This window comes from Pyrus communis, chromosome 3 (assembly GCF_963583255.1).
Source record: "Pyrus communis chromosome 3, drPyrComm1.1, whole genome shotgun sequence".
Lineage (NCBI taxonomy): Eukaryota > Viridiplantae > Streptophyta > Magnoliopsida > Rosales > Rosaceae > Pyrus > Pyrus communis.
The window spans coordinates 12,329,835-12,351,448 of NC_084805.1; the positions used below are offsets into that span (position 1 = coordinate 12,329,835).

The window sequence follows — 21,614 nt, forward strand, 5'->3', positions numbered from 1 at the left end:
ACTGTGCCATTGCCGATTGACACAAAATCATGTATGATACGGTTGACAATTCGGTTGGCACGGTAATTTGCCAAAAAAATCCACCCCTAGCCCTAACTATACCATTTCTCTACAAGGTCCGGGTCGGATTGTTTAAGCAAGCTCTGACCCGGCCAGATTACCTCCGTGCTTTCTGAAGCCTAGGGAGAAAGCCTAGGGTTTTGACTCTCCCTACTATATATACCAACTGCAAACCAAAGTCCTCCTCCTACACGCCCCCTGAGTGAATCCGCTGCGACCGCCAGAGCTTCTGCTTCCGCCGACGAAATCATGGGGCACTCGAACGTCTGGAACTCCCACCCTAAGAACTACGGCCCTGGATCCCGTACCTGGTAACTCATTTTTCAACCCCACTAATTTGATTCATGATTTCAACTTTCTTTGTTAGGTTTTTGAGATTTATCTGTGTTACTGCTACGTATTTAGTTTGCCGAAAAGATTGTGTTTTCTGTGGTATTCGAATCTCAAAATTTTTGGGTTGTAAAATCTTTCATGCTGCTTTGTGGGTTGCGGATTTTGATTTTGCCAATTGGATTTAATTATCATCCCTCTCTTATGTCAAAAGAACAATTTGACAAAGTTTGATTCTGTTTTTTTTGGTGTGGATGTGTTGAATGCTTTGAACGTTTTTTTGTGTATCTACGTTTCGGATTGAGTTCCGATTCGATGCATTTTTGTGCTCTGATTTGATGCTTGTTTTGGGTTTGCTTTTGTTAAAATTGTTATTGAGTATGCTTACTTTGGTTCCTTTGTACAGTCGCGTGTGTGGAAACCCTCATGGTTTGATCAGGAAGTACGGCCTCATGTGCTGCAGGCAGTGCTTCCGCAGCAATGCCAAGGAAATCGGCTTCATCAAGGTAAAGGCTTCGAGAACCCTTAGCTACCGATCGTGTTCTGATTCCGTTTACTGAGCTGAGATTACACCGTTTCCACAATGTAATTTGGTTTCATTTTTCAAACTTTTTGGTTGCAGTACCGTTAAGTGGCTGATATTCAAACATTCCAGGAGTCGATGATTTGGCCCAAGAAGAGTACTAGTAGTAGTGGTTTCTGAGTTCTCATGAACTTTTAAGAAGATATTTTTGTTTTAGCTGAACTTCTGTTGAACTTGAATTGGTTGTCAGACTAAGAATATTGTGTTATTAATGAATTAAAGTTTGATTTATGTTCTCTTTCGTGTGGCTGTTTGTTGTTTCTCTTGTTCTTTTCTTGGCATCTCGAGTTGCTTGCTTGGCATTCCTTGGTTCTGAATAGATTTTTGCTTAACAATCTATCTATTATTGAACTTGATACTGGCCGGCAGTGGTTATCCACATTCTATCTGTAGTGTTTGTTTTGAAAGCGATGTACGGTGTTCTTGCTATGTTCTTTAGGTTGTAGTTATGATGCAGACTAAAGTAGTTTAAGCAGATGGGAAGGCTTGAGGAAACACATGAGACATATGATCACCCCTTGCACTTGGTTTAATTGCAGAGGAATTCATTGCTTTTATAAGCCTCTGCCAAAATTTAGTAATCTATCAACAGTGGCAAGATGATTGACATTACCATTTCATTTCTTATCTGATTATTTGGTTGAAATTTTAGATTATTTGGTTGAAATTTGAAATATATTTTGGATTGCATTGGTTAAGATTTGTAGTAGTCCATAAAATGAAATACTAATCTGTAGGAAGTGAAATTCAAAAGACTGTTATGTTGATTTAGTAAGAATTGTTTTGAAGTAAGAGAAGTTGAGATTTCATGTGCTGATTTGACTTAACCAAAACAAGTTTGATCAACAAGCGAAGGGAACCCAGTATGGTTCCATTGTGAAATAACTTCTTTTCGCATGTTTCATAGGCACTCGAAATATGTTCTAACAAAAGAAATGTGCTTTCACAAAATTGGTGTGCATGAAATATTTTGGAGCGTCTGATGGTTGTTCAATTGATGGTCTGCCACTCGCACAAGTAGGCTAACCCAAACCTAAACCTTGACCGGAAGTTAACCCCATTTTGATCAAGGTTTTTTAGGTGGTTTTTTTTTTTTTTTTTTTTTGGGTTGGGGGGGGGGGGGGGGTTTTAGGAGGGGGGGTGTGGTGGGTAGGGAGAGAGGGAACAGAAGCCAAATTTTGAGACTGAACTAAACTGGATTAAATATTAGTCTAGTTCGTGTTTGTTGCCTTGTAGGACTAACTTTAGTGGGACAAACGAGGACTCGCCTCGATTAAACACTTCACTAAACAATCTTAGCGAGAGTCCCCGCAAACCATGGGACTCTCTAAGACCTCTGCTTCGTCCTACTCTCTGCTCGCCCGGCACCCAATCCGTCTACCTCTCGCTTAATTTTTTTTCCTTCCTTTTTTCCTTTTTAGTGTGATGTCTTTGTAACAATTACGGTTTCCTTACATAGGCAAGCCAAGCAGCTCAGCTATTCACCCGAACTTCAGATTTTACGCCGTCGTTTACAAGCGAGAAAGAAATGAATCACTGCACGATTCAACAAGGAAACGCCCAATCACAAACAAGATCTCAGATTCGAACCTACCTACAAGCTTCGTCATCCGATTCACCTTAGATTTGACCTCGATTTTCGACGGCACGGGCTTTGGGCTCCGTCTTTCTTGACCTTGTTGACTGCTTCATCCTCGACGAGGACCTCGTTGATAGCATCATCTCCATTGTCTGCTTCGCTTTTTGGGGTTTTACAGAAAAACTCAAAAAAAAAAAAAATCAGGTACTTTATTGAATTTTCTCTCTTTGTATAATAATTTTTGTTTTGAAATTCATTTTTTGAGAAAATTATAGCAATGGTCCCTCAACTTTTACTCAATTGGAGCAATGGTCCCTCAACTAAAAATTTATGACCATTGGTCATTTAACTCATCAAAACGTGCAGTTATAGTCATTTTTTTTAACTCCATCAAAATGAGTTATGTTGGAAGGACCATTACTATAATTGGGTTAAAATTGAGAGACCATTACTCTAATTGAGTTAAAGTTGAGGGACCATTTCTCCAGTTGAGTTAAAATTGAGAGACCATTTCTCCAGTCGGGTTAAAAGTTGAGGGACCACTTTCATATTTGCCTCTTAATTCAACCTCATGTGCATGACACTTGACTCATTTTGACGGAAGTTCTGACGGAATTGAAGAAAATAACCATAGCTGCATGTTTTAAGGAGTTAAGAGACTAATGGTCATATATTTTTAATTGACAAACTATTACTCCAATTGGATTAAGTTGAGAGACCATTGCTAGAATAATTTTTTTACAAATTCATCAGTGAATTTGGTGTTAGAATTTGTGTAACTTGTTGCCATTGTGTTGTGGGTGTGTTAGCAAAATGGGTATCAAATAAACCTCAAGAATTGCAATTTCTGCAATTCTTTTAGCAAAATGGGTATATATTTTGATGTGCTTACATATTCATGACTGAGTCAGATTTTTTCAGTGGATACAAACTCTTCATTAGTCAGCAATCTTTATCCAAAAGGAAATTTGTTAGGTCTATTTGATTTTTGAATGTGTGTTGTTAACTGATATGTGGTTGATCATGTTGTTTGCTTGTACTTCAAATACGTACCTTGTATATAGGTATTCTCTAATCCTAATGTAATCTTGAATATAGTATAAATAGATTGCAGCATTCAACTTGGAAGGCATGCAATTGATGTGAAACTTACGTCTGTTCTAAAAACTTCCCAGCATTCTCGCTTGGCTCTTTTTCTCATGCGTTTACATATTATGGACACCCCGTAGCCTGTGCAGTTGCAATTGAAACACTCAAGATCTACACAAAGTAATTGAAGGGCACTGAAGAATATGTGAAGGAGCTTAAGTTTAAGCACAAGTAGTTGCAACTTGTAAATGTATTAATAGCCGATGATGGTGAAAAAATATGTAGACTTTCATGTAAACGAAATTCCTTTTCCGGTTGTGTTTTCTAAGATGAATGATATTCTAAATAAAGCTTTTTTTTTTTTTTTTTTTTTTCGTTTACAAAAAAAAATAAAAAAATAAAAGGCATTTTTTTTTTCTCTTAAAAAAAGTTTTTTAGACAAGAAAGTAGAAGTTTTCAAAAGGAAATGAAAAATAAAAATTTAGTCCTAACTAGTCCACCACTGCACTAGATGTTTCACAAATCTAGTACTGCTTAGTTCATACCAAGCCAATCCAGCTGAAATTAGTTTAATTCAAAATAGTCCGGTGCAACAAAAACACCCTAAGAGTATAAAATTGTCTTGGCATTTCCTTATGTAAGATAAATGGGAAGCAAACTATAGTAAGCAAATGATTTGGGATTTTTCATGGCATAGGGCCTATTTTATTGAAAAAAGAGGTGATGCAAGAGAGAGAGAGAGAGAGAGAGAGAGAGAGAGAGAGAGAGAGAGAGAGAGAGAGAGAGAGAGAGAGAGAGAGAGAGAGAGAGAGAATGGATAGAAAAAGGCTTAGGAAATTGTAGAGAGAGAGAGAGAGAGAGAGAGAGAGAGAGAGAGAATGGATAGAAAAAGGCTTAGGAAATTGTAGGATGTTATTCTCCTATATCAATACCTTTATTATGGCAAACTATAAGGAGAGAGAAACTTGCTCTCCAAGTAATACAAATCTAATAGGAAAAAATCACTAGAATAAAAAGTAATCCTAAACCAAATTTACCAAGGCTTTACACATGCACACTATGTGAAATATTAATTACAATACTCTCACTTGAGTGTGTAAGTAGATATCACATCAGATTCTACAAAGATAGTTGATGAAGTCATCTCGTAGACACTTGATAAGTAACATGCAAAAGAAAGTAGGTCTCACAAAATCTGGCTATGGTAACATGTATAGAGTAAAATGAAGTTGTCTCAAACAGGGGTAACATGAAGTCGTCTCAAACAAGGAACTTGCATAAGAAAGTAAGTCTTACAAAACCTGGCTATGGTAAAATCCAAGGTGGCACAAAAACCCATGGTCTAAAGAAAAAGATGAGCTGATGCAAAGTCAATAGTAAACGTCTGCAAGACGCACACAAGGGTACGACCATCTCTGGATATGTGCCACATTAAAAAAAATCTAGTTAGGTAGCAAAAACCCAAAAGAAAAATGCTCATAATTGTTGGGAAAAAAAAAGTACATTAAGGTCAAGTGAGGATATTTCAGAATACTCCTCCTGAATTTGACAAAATTCCAAATGAGAACTAACAATCTTGCAAATTAGAAAATTTACGCATACCAATTCCTCGAACAAGCTGTTGGAAAGTTGACTTCGGCAATGACTTGGTGAAGAGGTCGGCTAGGTTGTCTCGAGATCAAATTTGTTTGACTTCAATCTTCTAATATTGTTGCTGTTGATGGGAGAAGAAGAACTTCGACCCAATATGCTTGGTGTTGTCTCCTTTGATGTATCCCTTCTTAATTTGGTCAATACATGCAGCATTATCTTCATAGATCGTTGTAGGGACATCAACAACAGAAGAAAACCCACCATTATTTTTATTTTTTTTATTTTTTTATTTTTTTAATGATCAACAACAGCTTTTAGCTAGAAGCATTCACGAGTAGCTTCGTGTATGGCAAAAATTTCAACATGGTTTGAAGAGGTCTGTTTGGTTGACCTCTAAGATATGCAGTATCTCCAACGGTAAAGACATAACACATTTGAAAACGTGCCTTGTGCAGTTCAGATAAGTAACATGTATTAGCATAACCAACAAGGCAAACATCATTTCGAAGGTTAAGAGGTGTGATCTATTCTAAGATGCATAAAGAATGAACCCAAATTTGAAGTACCCTTGCGGTAATGAAATATGTCTTTAACACCAGTTCAGTATTTGCGTGTAGATGCGTTGCTATACCTTGCTAAAAGATTAATAGTGAAGGAGATGTCTGGTCTAGTGCACTGAGCTAAGTACAATAAAAACGGAAATTGCACTAAGGTAAGGAATTTCAACCTTCAAAATCTCATCCTCATTATCTTTAGAACATAAAGAATTTTGTTTTGCATTTAGAGTTCTGACGATCATATGAGTACTTGAAAGCTTCTCTTTATCCTTGTTAAAGCATCACAACACTTTGTGGGAGTAGTTCAATTGATGGACCAAAATACCATTTGAACAATGCTCAAGCTCTAGGCCGAGGCAGACTCAAGTTTTCCCAAGATCTTTCATCTTAAATTCTGACTTCAGGTGTGCGGCAGTTTTCTCAAGTTCTTGAGGAGTCTCAATTCATGTCATCAACTTAAACTGCAACTATTGCAAATTCGGAATATAACTTCTTAATAAACATGCATGAGCATAATTCATTGTTCACATATCCCTAGTGTGGGACCATGAATTTCCAACGCCAGAGTAAGGCGGATCGGAATATGAATACCTTAGAAGTCCGATTATGGACTCAGCAACTTTTGCAATGGAGCTGCACAGATGGATCAATGATGATGATGAACTGTTGTTTGAAGATGAGTGGATCGGGAATCTAACCCAGTGAAGAAAACGCCTACTTACTAGTCAGGCACACTAGCGCACCAAGCAAGAAAACGACTGGATTGACTGACTAGCTCATGCAATCAACGAAAAATTCCTTTGCGTTTGTAAGCCAAGCAAAGCCAAGTTTTGTTATTCATTTTGGCATTCATTTTCAAACTGGTACTTTAGATTTGAGACAGAAGATCAATTTCTGATTTTGTTTTTCTTCTCGATCTTAATCTCATTTCCCGGTGCTCCAGGAAACTGCATACCGTCTCTAATATCCTCTGTTCTTCTCTATGATTTTTGGTTTATGATCGTTATCAGCGTGGACTGTGGAAATAAATGATCAACCACTAGAACTATAAGTTGGCAATTCATAACTTGTATTTTGATCCTTGTACTATCATCATATTTTATATCGATCCCAACTCCTGAACTACTTTGTACATCACAACTGAGGCTATACATCTTGAATGATAGGGAGAGATCAGATCACCCAAACTAGAGAAAACAAAAGCAAAAAGTTAAGTACCTGCCTGCATAATAATCTACTTCACCAACCAACTTGATTAAAATTTCTTCTTCTGCAAGTTATTTTCCAAATCCTCTTTTTCAGATCCCTTTTTCCAACATCAGTCGATTCTCTATCATTCAGGTAAAAGCTTCTGCAAGTCATACAATTACTCAATCTCAGCAGTGGATTTATTCAAGATAAAAAATTAAAACATTTTCTATTATTTTTCATGTCAAATTTGTTGTACATGACTGACATGCAAAACACCCGGAGAGAATTTAACCAAGATGATGACTGAATGTAATACAATGAATGATTGTTGCCAATCATAATGAGTAGTGGGAGCATGGCATTTAAAAGAATTGGTTATACTAAAATTTAAAAGGGACAAAATGATTTATGATTTTATGATGATTCTTTCTTAGATTCTAAGAGAACTAAAATTTACATATAATACACACAAAAGGCAGGAAATGTTGCCCTAACAAAAATTTACATATAATACACACATGTTGGATTAATATCCGAACACCACCTTAACCACACTTGTTCTAATCGTATCCCTCTTCATAATGTTGGAAAATGTTCTAATCGACTTCAAAACTCTCATTCACTGTTGATAATAAAACTATACATTGTTAAGATTGCATATAGGTTGCCCAACAACGTCCCACTACTAACTAGTCTGGAACTAATATTGTCTCTAACTTAACGACTTGCACAGCTCGTACTCCATCATATCCACATTTTAGGGCAAAATTACTCACAATTGTTTTTTTTGTTTGGAGAAGAAATGGTCACACTTGTTTTATTAGTGGGGTTGGAGAGGAAAGGGGAAGCAATGTTTTTGGAAAGCTACAAGGAGGCGCAGACAAATCATTCATTCTAGTTTATAATCACTTTCGAAACAAACTAACTAATACACTATTAAACAAACATCACCTCTAGTGGGTGTGTTACTTTTAAACTAGTTATTCAACTGGAGTGTACCTTAAGTCACATGGCTCAAAATAAAAATTTCAAAGCTATCATCATTTGAGGATATATGGTAGCCTTAGCTAAAACCAAATGATGTTATTCCATAATTGGTGAATCCATATTCTGTAGGTGACATGGGGTTCTTAACAAATTTGTTTTGTAACAAACTTGTAACTCTAATAATTAAGAACATTTATTTATGTGTTTCGAAACTATGTGTTCGATTTTCTCTTCTCAATATCGCATCTATACGAATGAAAATAATAAGTCACGTATTTTCTTTGGTTAATCATTGCTAAAGTTACAAACCACTTTAAGTGTAAAGTCTACATTTTAGTCAACAAGGTTAAATAGTAGTGGATGCACAATTATGTACGGATCATACCACTTTACTAATTTTTAATTAATAAAAATGAATATGATTAATAAGTAACCCGATGTGGGACAGATAGAGTTCTGAATTTACAAATTGGCTTGAGAAAATATTATGTCTGCCTGATGGCAAGCAAATTAATTTGATAACTAAAGTTATAATAAAATCTTAATTATTATGCAGATGGATTAATGAGTTTCAGTGTTTAGGGTTCATTTCTTCTTCTTTCTTTTTTCCCCCTTTTCTATTTGAATAAAGAAGTCTGGATCAGTAAGATTTGTACTTGGTCGGATCACGGATGGTATTGTCTTTTTATTTTTTCGTAAACGACGAAGTCCATGCATGGAATCAAAGAATAAATATTACATACGTCCTGCATTTTTTTAATAATTCCAATATAATATGAAACAGAGATGGGAGGTGTTCCGAGAGGGTAACAAAGGAGTAAAATTATGATTTGAATAGCTTTGAATTTGTCTAATTTTTTACAAGGATGATTAATGATTTGACATATGACAGTTTGGATTCTTAAAATAAATTATAGATTGAGCTTTAAGAAAGTATTTCAAAACGTATGTCACAAAAATACGTGTCTCCCGATCTTAATCCTATATATATTGTTATGTTTCTAATGAAACCGTTTCGAGCCTAAACGTTTAGGAACATAAGTCATCTTCTTCCATAAACAATCTCGAAAGGCATTAGCAAACTACAGCAAAGTTACCAGATATAACTCAACTTCTTGACCAAAGTGCAAAAGGCTTTTAGGGTTACATGGCCCCTTGACCTAAATAATTCTGCGTAGTGCATATAGCTTTACAGCCAAACTAAGTTAGATTTCATTATCAGAGTAAGAATGTTGGAAAGAGAAGTTAAAAACAACTTTCCTTATATATAAGAAAGTTGGTTACACTAATCATGTTTTGTTTGTTGCTTTTTTCAATTAAAAAAGGAAATTATTAGGTAGTTGGGATAATTTGACCACAAAGTATTAACTAATTTCCCAAAGGACCATCCAAGTTCTTCTGAGATCTAATGTAGTGCTTGTGATTTGGGATAGCAATATTTAGCCACAAAAAGGTTAGGAAGTGGGTTTAGCGTCACAATAAGTTAGTAATAATGTGCTTCAAATTCATCTTTGACGAAAATCAAATCTAAAACCTTTTACTTACAAGTGAAGAGGAATATCACTAAATTGTAGTACTAAGTGGCTGAGGGAATACGTTGAAAGCAAAGGCATAACTATAAAAATAGAGAGTGAGTGAAAAAGATGTGGCAACTCTATACACAAAACTAAAAGAATTGAAAGCAAAGGCATAACTACAACAATTGAGAGTGAGTGATAATGACTTAGCTTGCAAAAAATGACACAATGCTTTTTAATCATACTTTAATTTTGTTTAAGCTAAAGGCATCATTAATTGATGTCATCAACCACTTTGTTTGCTTGAATGCTGTTTTCACGGAGGTTAGCTCATTCCTATATGTATGTATATTTACCTCATGTGCAAAATTCTGCAGCTTATGTATACATTATACATTATTATTTTATAACCAATAAGGAGAATTGTCTCTATCTCTCTCCTTTTTTTCTAATGTGAATCACATTATTTTGTTATTAATTGACAATTATGAAACTTATTTTGCTCGACAAATAGATGCTAAGATCATCTCCAATGAAGAGGGTTAAAGGTTCAAAAGCTAAAAAATTGATTTGCCTAAAAATTCATATCCAATCGATGACTGGAGTATAATTATGTGGAGCCCACAAGACCATTATTTGGCCAAAAGGACATTAGGCTGACCAAATGTAACCCTCGTCTTAGCCTTTTTTTTTGGGGCCCATCTCCTTAAATGCAATAATTGATTTAAATTCAATTGTTAGAATTGAAAACATCCAAAGTTAGTTTAATTAAATTAACCAATAAATTTAAAGTATAAACTTAAAACTAATAAATTATTGAGTGGACTATGTTTAGCCCTTTCGGTTGGAGATAATATATGAGTATGATTTGACACTGTGCATTTAAAAATAATTTTTGTTAGGGCTATAATTCTGAACGGAGTTATATTTAACCCTCTCAATTGGAGATGGTCTAACTAATTGTTTTGTGCGGTTGCCTGAATCATTATGGGAGCTTTTGTTTAGTAGAATTAAAGGCCAATACATAAGGATGAGAAAAAATTAAAGCCAACAAGCATCGGCTGGAAAATAAAAGATCTTTTAATCCATCTGTCATGTATGTGGGGTTTTTCTTTAAATTGGATTTTCCACACGCATCACATCAATATATAAGAGACAAGATAGCAAAATGTACAATCTAATTGATAAAAAATAATAATTTTTTTTTTGAACGAACGATATTATTTATATTAAAGAGGTAGGAGAGTGGATAAAACCTCATAAAAAATTAATAGTAATGTAGTTCAAATTCGCCTTTGGCGAGAATCGAATCTAAAACCTCTCACTTACAAATGAAGAGTAATATAACTGAACCGTAATACAAAGTGAAATAAAAGGAAAACTATAAGATGAGGAGAATTGAAGGCCGAATTAATACATAATAAGGAAAAGTGAATGTGAAGAACTAGATTAATAATAGCAACTAGAATTAATAGGATTTTGATTCAAAACCTCTGTTGATAAAGCCGAAATTTAGTGTCACGTAACCAACCAAATATATTTATTAAGCAAAACAAAAGGACTATTTAACCTCTTCACATAAATAATTAAGGGCGATGATCATCTTTTTAGACTATATTTGTAGACAACATGATATGGCGATTGATAGTTGAATTTTTCTTTAAATCATTACAAATGGAATCCAACTATCAATTACCACATTATTTAATTTATAAAATTTCGTCTGAAAATATAGCCTCCCTATAATTTTCGAATAATTAATCTATACTAGTCGTGTTTCACTAGTTGTAACTTGTGATTACCGTCTATTATGTTGCTCATCATTATCTATATGTCACCATTTTATTTTTGGTCTAAAACCTCTTTGTTTAATTCATGATTTACGAAGAAGCTCTCATGCCACATCATAATTCCCTATAGTAATAATTTGGGTTAAATGATGGATTTATTTCAACAATGTTGACACACCCTGACTGAAATCAAGGCGTGCTGGCCGTCACGTGAGAGTGATGTAGCCATGTGCATAGTGTGGAAGCAAGAGATAAATAATAAAAATACGAATAAATAGAAACCAAACTACTAAGTAAGCTAGTTAAGGTAACACACTAAAGCGACCCACTGGGCAGTTCTCGTGTGAGTTCCCAGAAACAAAACCGTGAGGACGTGGTCGTGACCCAAAACGGACAATATCGTGCTACAGTGGAAGAGCGGAGCCTAGAAGTGGTCCCCCCGGACCGGGATGTGACAAATGTGATATGTTTAACCATCCAAAGAAAATTATTTGTTTGTATTTTATAGCTAAATGAGTAGGGTTTCAATTTTATTAGCATCACCTTTATGATTTACACTCAATATTAATTTTGGCCGAATGTTTTTTTTAATTGTCAAAAGGTAGAATTTATTATAATGTAATTGAAATATTTACATCTTTTGTCAAAATATTAAAAATAAATTTCTGACCCAAAGCATCCCACCCGAAGACGCCACCATGTAAGGCAACATGGGTAGAATTCCACCTCCCTTAGTTGAGATGCGAGGTGCCAAATATCAAGGACATTGTTCTAAAAATCATCGTCTAGCGCCGTTTAGGTTCTACATAGACGCTAGGTGGCTAGCCACTACCTCAATTAATTCCTAAGCGTTTGAAGGTTATGAGTTTATAGAATTGTTTTTTAGTGCATGCTTACTTTGAAGTTTTATATGTATGCTTGTATGCTCAAATATTCTTGTATGTTCTTAATTAGGACAATATTTTTCTTTCAATATGACCCGACCCATTAGCCGTTAAAGAAAATATATTTGAACGAATAAATAATAAAATAAAAATGTAAGTGAAACAAAAGAATTCAATGATAAGATTGTGAGATCTTATGGCTATTGTTATAGCAAGGTTTTTTTTATTAGTTTTTAATTAATGTAGAAGTGTGAAGAATATGAAAAAAATATACAAACGCTCGTAATGATAAGTTCTACAACTTTTATGAAAAGGTCAACTCCAAAATTCAGCACCATAATCCCATAAGCCATGGATTTAAATTTTACCATTATAGTTGTGTACGTATAAGCTCCATTCTTCTATCATATTTTCATTTTTTTCAAAATTTTCATTTTTTCGAATTTCATTCATCTTTAGTGAATGCAGAAAAATGAAATGTTTGGATCGTTGATATCACTTTCAGATTTTTACGGTTAGTGAAAATATTGCTCGAAGTTTATAAAGTGTCTAGAAACTATTTAGCAACGACTCATATTTTAGTTAACCATAAACATCGAAACATGATATCAACGATCTGAACCGTTCACCTTTTGCATATGCTAAAAGATCAGGTTTTCAAAAAAGAAAATCTGAAAAACGAAATCTGGTGAGAAAAATAGAGCGTAAACGACAATTGATCGTCAAAGCCTAAATACCATGGCTATTGTAGTATTTTAATCTCACTTATGTAAGATAAATACTACGTCTATTGTAGTATGGTTTTTTTAGTAGTTTAAAATTATAAAGCAAACTTTTTTCTTATTTGGCGGGTGAACCTGTTAAGAACTCATTAATAATGGATTCTTAATTTATGACCTGATAATAATCTGATTAGTTAACGTGTTGACTTGAATCCCGTCATTTTCATGTCAATTTGGATCGAGTTAATAGGTTGTGTAAGAAATTGTCAGGTCGAAATGCATGTACTCATTAAATTAATCTGCTCTTTTATATTTGGTGTGTTAACAACTTAGTGACCAACAATAGGAGTTTCGTAAAAAAAACGTCCATCAATTAAGCAAAAAATGCATGAACACAAACACAAAAAAGAAATCGGTGCTGTTAAGTAAATCTATTATATTTTGTATAAACAAGTGTCTGTTTACACTTAATATATATATATATATATATATATATAATTTCATCATAAACTACAAAATAGAATGACATATATACTATGAAGTATTGGAACATAATGAAAACATGGAGAACAAACATATTAAGTGTGTTCATTTAAGTATTTAATAAGTCTCTTACAATTTATTGAAAAATAAAATAAAATGCACAATGAAAGTTATCTATTTTGTGTTTAAGTGAGTCGCAATCTAGGCGAGTCTGGGCGGGCTAGGTATGTGCCTAGGCGGGCACCTCAGCAGGTCTAGGTGCTATTTCTTAATTTTCAAACATCTATGCATTAATTGGGACGGTGACCAACCACCTAACACCCAGGCGGGGCCTAGGCGGTGCTAGGCGGAGATTTTTAGAACAGTGAACACAAGAGAAAGCTTGAGTGATAGTAAGAGTCTGATTATTAAGTGTGGGTTTATTAATACATTTTAGTTTTATTGTAAGTTTTATCTTGTACTTTATGGTAATTACTCATTCACAAACATAACTATGTAGAGACATGTTTCCTTAAGAAGGACAATAAAAAATTATAACTTATTTTTCGACAATATGTGTAATACTAACCGTAGAAGTAAACCAATAACTTAGTATTACGATCTAGTGGTAGTCAGCTTCACTTGTAACTGAAAGGACTTAAGTTCGATTCTCGTCAAATGTGAATTTGAATCACATTAGTGCTAACCACTTCGATACTCCTTAATGTAGATAATAAAAAACAGTAGAAGTAAACCTATTAGTAAAACAAACAAAGCTGAAAGCACAGTAAATCGCTGTATGAAAAAGAAAAATACTAATTTTGAAATTTTTGGCCTTGGACAAAATATATCCATAACTGTCACATGTGGAGAAAATTGTAGTAACAAAATCGATGAAAAATTGAAGTGCATAACGTAATTAAATCAACATAAACGCACGTTAACGTCCCTCTAGGTTTCTCAGAAAACGAATTTTCCGAAACGCGGAAAGGAAAAAGCCCCACCTCCTCAACTCTCTCATTTTTTTCGCCCATACACTCTCTCGTCTCTACTCTCTAATACCGTACTCTCATACACTCCCAAATCTCACCTCTCCTCTTTACCTACTCTCTCTCTCTCTCTCTCTCTCTCTCTAAACCCACAATCTCAGAGATAGCAAAGCTCGTTGCTTTTCCCTCTCTCAGATTCTCCTGCAATTTCTTAAATCTGCATTGCTATATTTGGGGAATTTACATGGCGGGTTCCCAAAAATTCAGTCTCTGAGACGCAATGTGAAGAGGATTTGAACTGCCCCTATCATGGTGGCTGCGGTTTCTGAAGCAGCTCCGACCGGCCCACCGCCCAACCCCAAAGCCTCATCGGACCACCGCTCACGGCCCCATCTCCAAAACCCATCGAGGCCTCCTCTCTTACCTTCCGAGAAAGACAATGGCTTCGTTCAGAAGCGACCCAGAGGCCGGCAAGTCTCGTCGAAATACATGTCTCCTTCTCCTTCTTCTTCTTCAACCTCGACTTCAACTTCTACGGTCTCGTCCTCTGCGTCTTCCAGAAGATGCCCATCTCCATTGCTCTCAAGGTCCATAAACTCCGTTTCGAACTCGACCCCGGTTCCGGCTCAGAAAAGGGCTCAATCAGTGGACCGTCGGCGACCCATTACACCTCGGACCTCCGGCGGCCTCCCCGAGGCGAGGCTGAGCAATGCCGGTTCTGAAGTCTCTGCCGCTACTCGGCTTTTGGTCACTTCCACTCGGAGCTTATCGGTTTCGTTCCAAGGTGAGGCCTTTTCGCTTCCGATTAGTAAGACTAAGGCTGCAGCCTCGCCGAGTGGGACTGCGGCGAGGAAGGCCACGCCTGAGAGACGCCGGTCGACCCCTGTGAGAGGAGAGCAGGCTGAGAATTCTAAGCCCGGTGATCAGCACCGGTGGCCGGCCAGGACTAGACAATTGAGCTCGGGTGGGACTAATAACTTGTTGTCCAGGAGCATGGACTGCCGCTCGGACAACAGGAAGCTCAGTGGGATTGGATCTGGGATTGTGGGTCGACCATTGCAGCAATCCATGATTGATGAGAGCAGAAGAGCTTCTTTTGATGGTAGATTGAGCTTGGATTTGGGGAATGCTGAGCTTTTGAAGGATGCTAGGCAAAACCCAGATGCTAATTCGGCCCATGAGTCTTCTGTGCCATCTGATCTCACTGCTTCTGATACAGACAGTGTTTCTTCTGGTAGCACCTCAGGTGTGCAGGATGCTGGTGGTGCCGAAAAGGGTCGAACCTTACCTCGTGGCATTGCTGTGTCAGCGAGGTTTTGGCAGGAGACTAATAGCCGGTTGAGGCGGTTGCAGGATCCCGGTTTGCCTTCATCAACAAGCCCTGTGTCTAGAGCAGGAGCAAAATTCGTTCAATCTCAATCGAAAAGGTTTAATGGTGATGTCCCATTGTCATCATCTTCCCGGACAATGGCTTCCCCCACTAGGGTACCAACTCGGCCTGCTTCGCCAGGTAAACTTTGGTCTTCTTCATCATTGTCACCATCAAGGGGTTATAGTCCTTCTCGGAGAAGTAGTGTTGAAAGTACCTTGAATAGGAGTTATTCTGGTCCTGCACCTTCAATTCTCAGTTTTTCTGTTGATACTCGGAGAGGGAAGATGGGGGAAGACAGGATTGTCGATGCACACATGCTCAGGCTTCTGTATAACCGTTTTCTGCAATGGCGGTTTGTAAATGCAAGATCAGATGCTACCTTCATGGTGCAGAGGCGAAATGCCGAGGTATAATCTCTGTGCTATAAGTTGCATTGCTTTCTGTCTTTTGATTTCAGTAATGTTTGTCCAGGAATTTGTTGTGTTGTATGGTCATAGACTCCTAGATATCGTTATCCATATATACATCACTTCGTTATGTACTGAACTTTATATCCAAAACCAACTGGAAATTCACACTCCTCAAGCTTTTCCCCGCAAGTGTGGGGTCATTTAAGTCTAGCATGTGGATAACACATATTAGGTGACATGGGCTGTTTGGCTCAACACATGGTAGCTTGGTTTGGTACCAGAGCAGAATGTGAGCATTTAACCCAAAGCCAATTGGCATTAGGAGGGAAAATGCCCAAGATCTTTAAACTGTTAGGCAAGGGTATAATTCCCCAATGTGGGATTTATACTCTCAACATTGTATATACTCCTGATTAGTGTTTCGTTTCCCCAGTAATTACAATGAGAAGGCTAACTTCTCTTTCAGCTTAATTATTTTGTGGCAGGTCTCTTTTGTTTTTTCTTTTTCTTCTTGAGGAGGACGTCTCTTTGTTCAGCTTGAGTATGCCATTATATTAATTCATTTCTGGGTAATACAAGGAATGAAGATCAGATCTTAAATGAGGGGTGTCACTGTCATTGGTTTTTACTTAAAAGGGAAAAAACTGTGTTGCTGCAATTGGGAACGTGTGGAGTTAGTTAGGAAAGTGAAAATAGAAAGGTGATCTGTGTAGTCTTTGAAGTGATTTTTAGTTAACCAATTGGTCTAGAATGGAGATAAAACTATGGATGGCTCTTGCCTAGCATGCAATGAAGAATTCTCTGCTCTTTCATTTTCATAGACTCCATGAATTGGAGTGTTGTCATGTTTGGGGCTTCATTGGTGTCCTTAGTACTTTTTGCGAGATTGATTCATATCCTAAACTTACATCAAATAAATATCTTCAACTCATGGCATCAGTTTCCCATGTGCTTTCTCATTCAGTGAAACTTGAAAAATTTCTGTCGGATGAAGTCAAATGAAGCACTTATCTGACGATTTGTTATCGATAACATTATAAACTTTACTTCTTGGCTTGGTCATGCAAACCAATCCAGAACCAATGTCTTGTTAATAATTTTGGTTTCCGGAGAATCTTTCACTTGATTACTTCATTCTAGTAAAAGTCACTGTCGAATTGGACAGGCTTGATATTAGGAGTGGAGCATAAGGTTATGAGGTTGTTTTAGTGGTTTCCTCTGGTTCCAGCTCTTGTTAATGCTGTGAACTCATTGCGGAAGTGATTGATGCTGGTATATATGGTTTCCTCTGGTTCCAGCTCTTGTTAATGCTGTGAACTCATTGCGGAAGTGATTGATGCTGGTATATGTATGGAGAAGAAGCAGATACATTTAAATAGGCTTGTTATTGATGATAAGAACTGTATGATTCATGCTAGAAAAGTGAAGTTAATGTATCAAATTGGTGAGCATCTGTCATATTGCATCTCAACTCATTTTAGAAACAAACAAAGTGTGATCTATTTTTTAATTGGTTTGGTTTTGGATATTTAGATCTCTGTCCTTTGCCCTCATACCATTACATTTATTAGAATAACTTCTATGGTTTTAACTCTTCGTTTTTTTTCTTCTTTTGGATTAGGTCCCTCATGTAATTATCTTTCTGCCGATTCTATGGGTTTCTTGTACATTTGTTTGAAAATGGCGTTCATACCCTACCTGGCGAACTATTTTTCTTTTATATAACTGTTTTAACTTGTCTGACAGTTTGAACTTTTCAAATGTTTGATCTTGGCTGAATGTAAGATTCTACAAGCGAGTATGCTCTTTCACTTCCATTTTGTGACTTCTTTGTTTCTGTATGAACCATCCATATATACAAAGTGACTTGATACATTGTGTCTGGTTTTGATATTTTGACAGTTTGCATGTGTATTGTGATGAAATAAGTTAGTTGCAAAATGGTCAGGTTGGTTACTGTTTACGTAAATTTTCTTGTATCTAAATTTGTATTTTCTTGGGTGCCAGAAAAACATGTGGAATGCATGGGTAACAACTTCAGAGCTCCGGCATTCTGTCACACTCAAAAAGATCAAGTTACTCTTGTTGAGGCAAAAATTGAAGTTAACTTCTATTCTCAGAGGACAAGTAAGTTTCAAAGATTTTTTTCATCTTCATAGCACTTACTTTATGCTCCAATCTAACATGTGATATTGACTGGCATCCGGAATGTAATAGTACATAATATGGTGGTGGTAGCAATTTTTTCTAATCATTTCTCCAATAGATTCATGTTTCTGAGATGTAACTAAGTTTTGTGCTGGCCTTCAGATAAACCTTTCTTGCACTTTGTTGACTCCTTATTAGAACTTTTGACTGTCTATGTTCAAAGAAGAACTGATACCATCAATGTTGCTACCTTTGCCCTCTTCTGGATTAATTCCACTCTCTTTCTTTCGTTAATCTGCATGAATGTCCAAAAAGCACTATGAAGACAGTGTTGATAAGATTGCCACTAATAAATTCTTTGCAACTTGTATCCTGATTAGTCAAGTTCAAATGATTTGTATTTAGGCATCCAATAAAAGGAATAATGTTGAAAAGAATCTTCCTCCAACTCCAAATTTCATTGTCCTACTACGTGAAGTAGCTGTTTGGATAGAACTAAACTTGGTGTTTATATGGAACCTTTTTGTATGTGTTAGCTTCCAGATTTCCGATAACCAAATAGGAGGATTAAAATTTCTTAAAAATGCTCATGTTGTCATAACTTTATAATCATAATAGTATTAAGGATGTTTGCCCTTTGTAGTGAGGATGAGTTATTGTTTATGGATAATGGTGATGGTAAAAGGTGTTATCTTATTAGTTTTCTTACTCGAAACCTTTTATTGTAAAATGCTTGTTGGTGAACATTACTCCTGGATAGCTTGGGGCAATCAGGTCTCTCATAGAAGATGGTCTTGTTTCCAATAAAAAAAGAAATGTTTAGGAGTTGGGGCACACTACGGATGAGGGAAAGTTCTTAGTGAAGTAATATGTTTTCTACGAAGACAGTGTGCTACATCTTCAGATCTTCTGTAGGAAGACTTGCAAATCTCTTGTCTGCAAAGGCATTGTGAAAAAACAGAAAGTGAGACTTTGTTTTGGGCAAAGAAGGGCTTGCGTAGTTACTAATACTAACCTTGGTTGAGATCTTGGTTACCTCAATTGATTGCCACTAAATTATACTTATATGCTCTAGACCTTGTGTTCTTGTCAGAGCTACAGAGTTTCAAATGTCAATCTCAAATCTGGTCCATCGAATGCAGAAGATGGACACAATTAACTCATTCTACTACTATCAATGTAGGTGCTGGTGAAGGGAGCATCCAAACGTCCTCATGGATGTTCCCTGTGGGTGTATGTCTGCGTGCAATATAGTTAAATGTCTTTCCAAATAAAGCTCATCTTCCTGAGTTTGTATGTCTATTCTTACCATGAAATACCATTTATTTTCTTACCAAATGATTTCCTTGCAGAGATTACAACTGAATACATTGTATAAACCTTTGATAGCTATATCATGTAATCATACCATGAATTTGTGTTGTATTAAATACATACTCCTCTCTTTTCTTTTAGTGTCTACTGTTTGTTTTGTTATTTATCTTTTCCTTCATAATGAATGAAGATTTTTTGTGCTTGGTGATTGTAGATTAGTTATTTGGAAGAATGGGGTCTTCTGGAAAGAGATCACTCTAGTTCTTTGCTAGGAGCAACTGAAGCTTTGCAGGCCAGTACTCTCCGTCTTCCGGTTGTGGGAAAAGCAATAGTACGAACTTTTTATTTTTACCCTTTGTTTAATCAAAGGGCATGTCAAAGGCCTGAAGGAGCCATTACTGTTCAAAAGACTGACAATGCTTATTCTGTGTTAGGTTGACTTTCAAAAGCTGAAAGAAGCTGTGGGTTCGGCAGCTGATGTGATGCAGACAATGGCATCCTCGATATGCTCTCTTTCGTCAAAGGTAACCTATTTCTGTTTCTCTTGAATCTTACTTTTCTTGGTTGATGTCGCTGTTAATGTAAAACATTTCACAGAAACATTACATTAACATCCTGTTCCTCAAGCAGGTTCATTTACTTATAGGTTCTAATTATAGAAGGAAATAAGGTGATAAATGAAGTCACTGTTTCTGAACATTAGCGCCGGTTATTAAACAAAACCATAAAAAGTCGCTCTTCTCCATTGCAACACCTAGGTCATTTATGTTATTTTTTGAATTACGAAACATAGCAATTGGATTGAGCTACAACAGTTGCTTCCTGATCTGATAGAAAGTTTATTGACGTCCACACCCCCACCCCAATCACTCTTGTTTTTTGACAGCGTATGAGATTTGATTCTGGCATGTCACCTAGCCTCTATGCATGTTATCTATTGATGCCTGGTAGATGTAACTACTGTAGCCTCTTTACGAATAGCTTAACAATCTGCAAAGAAGTTGAAACTGTTTTAAGGAAGTTTCTGAAGCACTTCCCTTTTACAGGTGGAGGAAATGAATTCCTTGGTGTGTGAACTTATGAAGGTTACCACGACAGAACGGGTTGTGCTTGAACAATGCAAAGATTTTTTGTCCACGTTATCTGCCATGCAGGTAATCTGCCCGTCCTTTTCATTTTCTTTGTCCTTCCAATCTCACACTTTTATCCTCCGTTTTTCAATTGCTTTCTTATCCAACGTAACAGGTCAAGGATTGTAGCTTGAGAACCCATGTAATACAATTACAACGTGTCCCAACCATCCGAAGCCTGACAACACGTGTGTAGAACTGATCTTATTTGACTACTCACTCCTAATGCTAACACATTACACGGAACCTTTCTTTTTCCACCGGGTGGAGGCAGCAGAGGTAAGGATTGATCAAGTAGCTAGTTTTGGCTTCCGATATTCGCATTTGGCATTTTTGGAAACTGGTTGTGGTCTTCGGTGTCAAGTATCTCGTCTCATGTGTCTTTGTATCTGAAGAATACAGAAGAGGGCTTTTCCCTCTCGCTAATTAGCTGTATACAAGCACTCTTTTCTTTCCTTTGGGCCAAAAGGAAATGTATATGTATATGTGTATGTAATGTTCTCCTGATTACACTTTAGTTTGTGGTAATTCTTCATTCTACCCTCTCAATGTCCCTCTTCTTTTGCTCGTGTATTTGTTATTTCGCCAATCCCAAGAATGTGGGATCTAGTAAGAATGATTGAGATTAACTTAGGCGATGATACGCGACTGATCCTATCATTCCTCTTTTCTCGAGCTCTTTTATTTATGTAAATGCGTCAACATGAGATTGAAAATTTACGAATCAACTTCGCACATGCGTTTGCCTCCATCGATGGAAAAGGGGTCAAGTTGGTAATGAGAAAAGAAGAATATTATTAACATCACTCACTCACCATTGATTGACTGAGCTCGTCATATCCGACGGCTTAAGATCGTCCGCGTATTCACAAATCTTCTAAAGAGAAATGGGACGATAGTAGTCAAC

General features: G+C 36.5%; 2 protein-coding genes across 3 annotated transcripts; both read left to right on the top strand.

Annotated features, from left to right (window-relative positions):
• Window positions 1-212: 212 nt before the first annotated feature.
• On the top strand, window positions 213-1,208 carry LOC137729830 (small ribosomal subunit protein uS14z/uS14y/uS14x). The gene is made up of 3 exons (XM_068468874.1): window positions 213-371; window positions 797-896; window positions 1,013-1,208. The coding sequence occupies exons 1-3, from the start codon at window positions 310-312 to the stop codon at window positions 1,019-1,021; spliced, it is 171 nt and encodes a 56-aa protein (XP_068324975.1). The 5' UTR covers window positions 213-309; the 3' UTR covers window positions 1,022-1,208.
• Window positions 1,209-14,341: 13,133 nt separating this feature from the next.
• Window positions 14,342-21,376, top strand: LOC137729056 (QWRF motif-containing protein 2-like). Of its 2 annotated transcripts, XM_068467878.1 has the most exons (6): window positions 14,348-16,112; window positions 18,123-18,242; window positions 19,792-19,908; window positions 20,012-20,101; window positions 20,624-20,731; window positions 20,823-21,376. In XM_068467878.1, exons 1-6 carry the CDS (start codon window positions 14,643-14,645, stop codon window positions 20,901-20,903), a joined length of 1,986 nt encoding a protein of 661 aa, XP_068323979.1. In that variant the 5' UTR covers window positions 14,348-14,642; the 3' UTR covers window positions 20,904-21,376. The 2 variants fall into 2 exon arrangements, with proteins under 2 accessions (XP_068323980.1, XP_068323979.1); XM_068467879.1 differs by lacking the exons at window positions 19,792-19,908; window positions 20,012-20,101; window positions 20,624-20,731; window positions 20,823-21,376 and adding an exon at window positions 19,447-19,688 and having other exon boundaries at window positions 14,342-16,112.
• The last annotated feature ends 238 nt before the right edge of the window (window positions 21,377-21,614 follow it).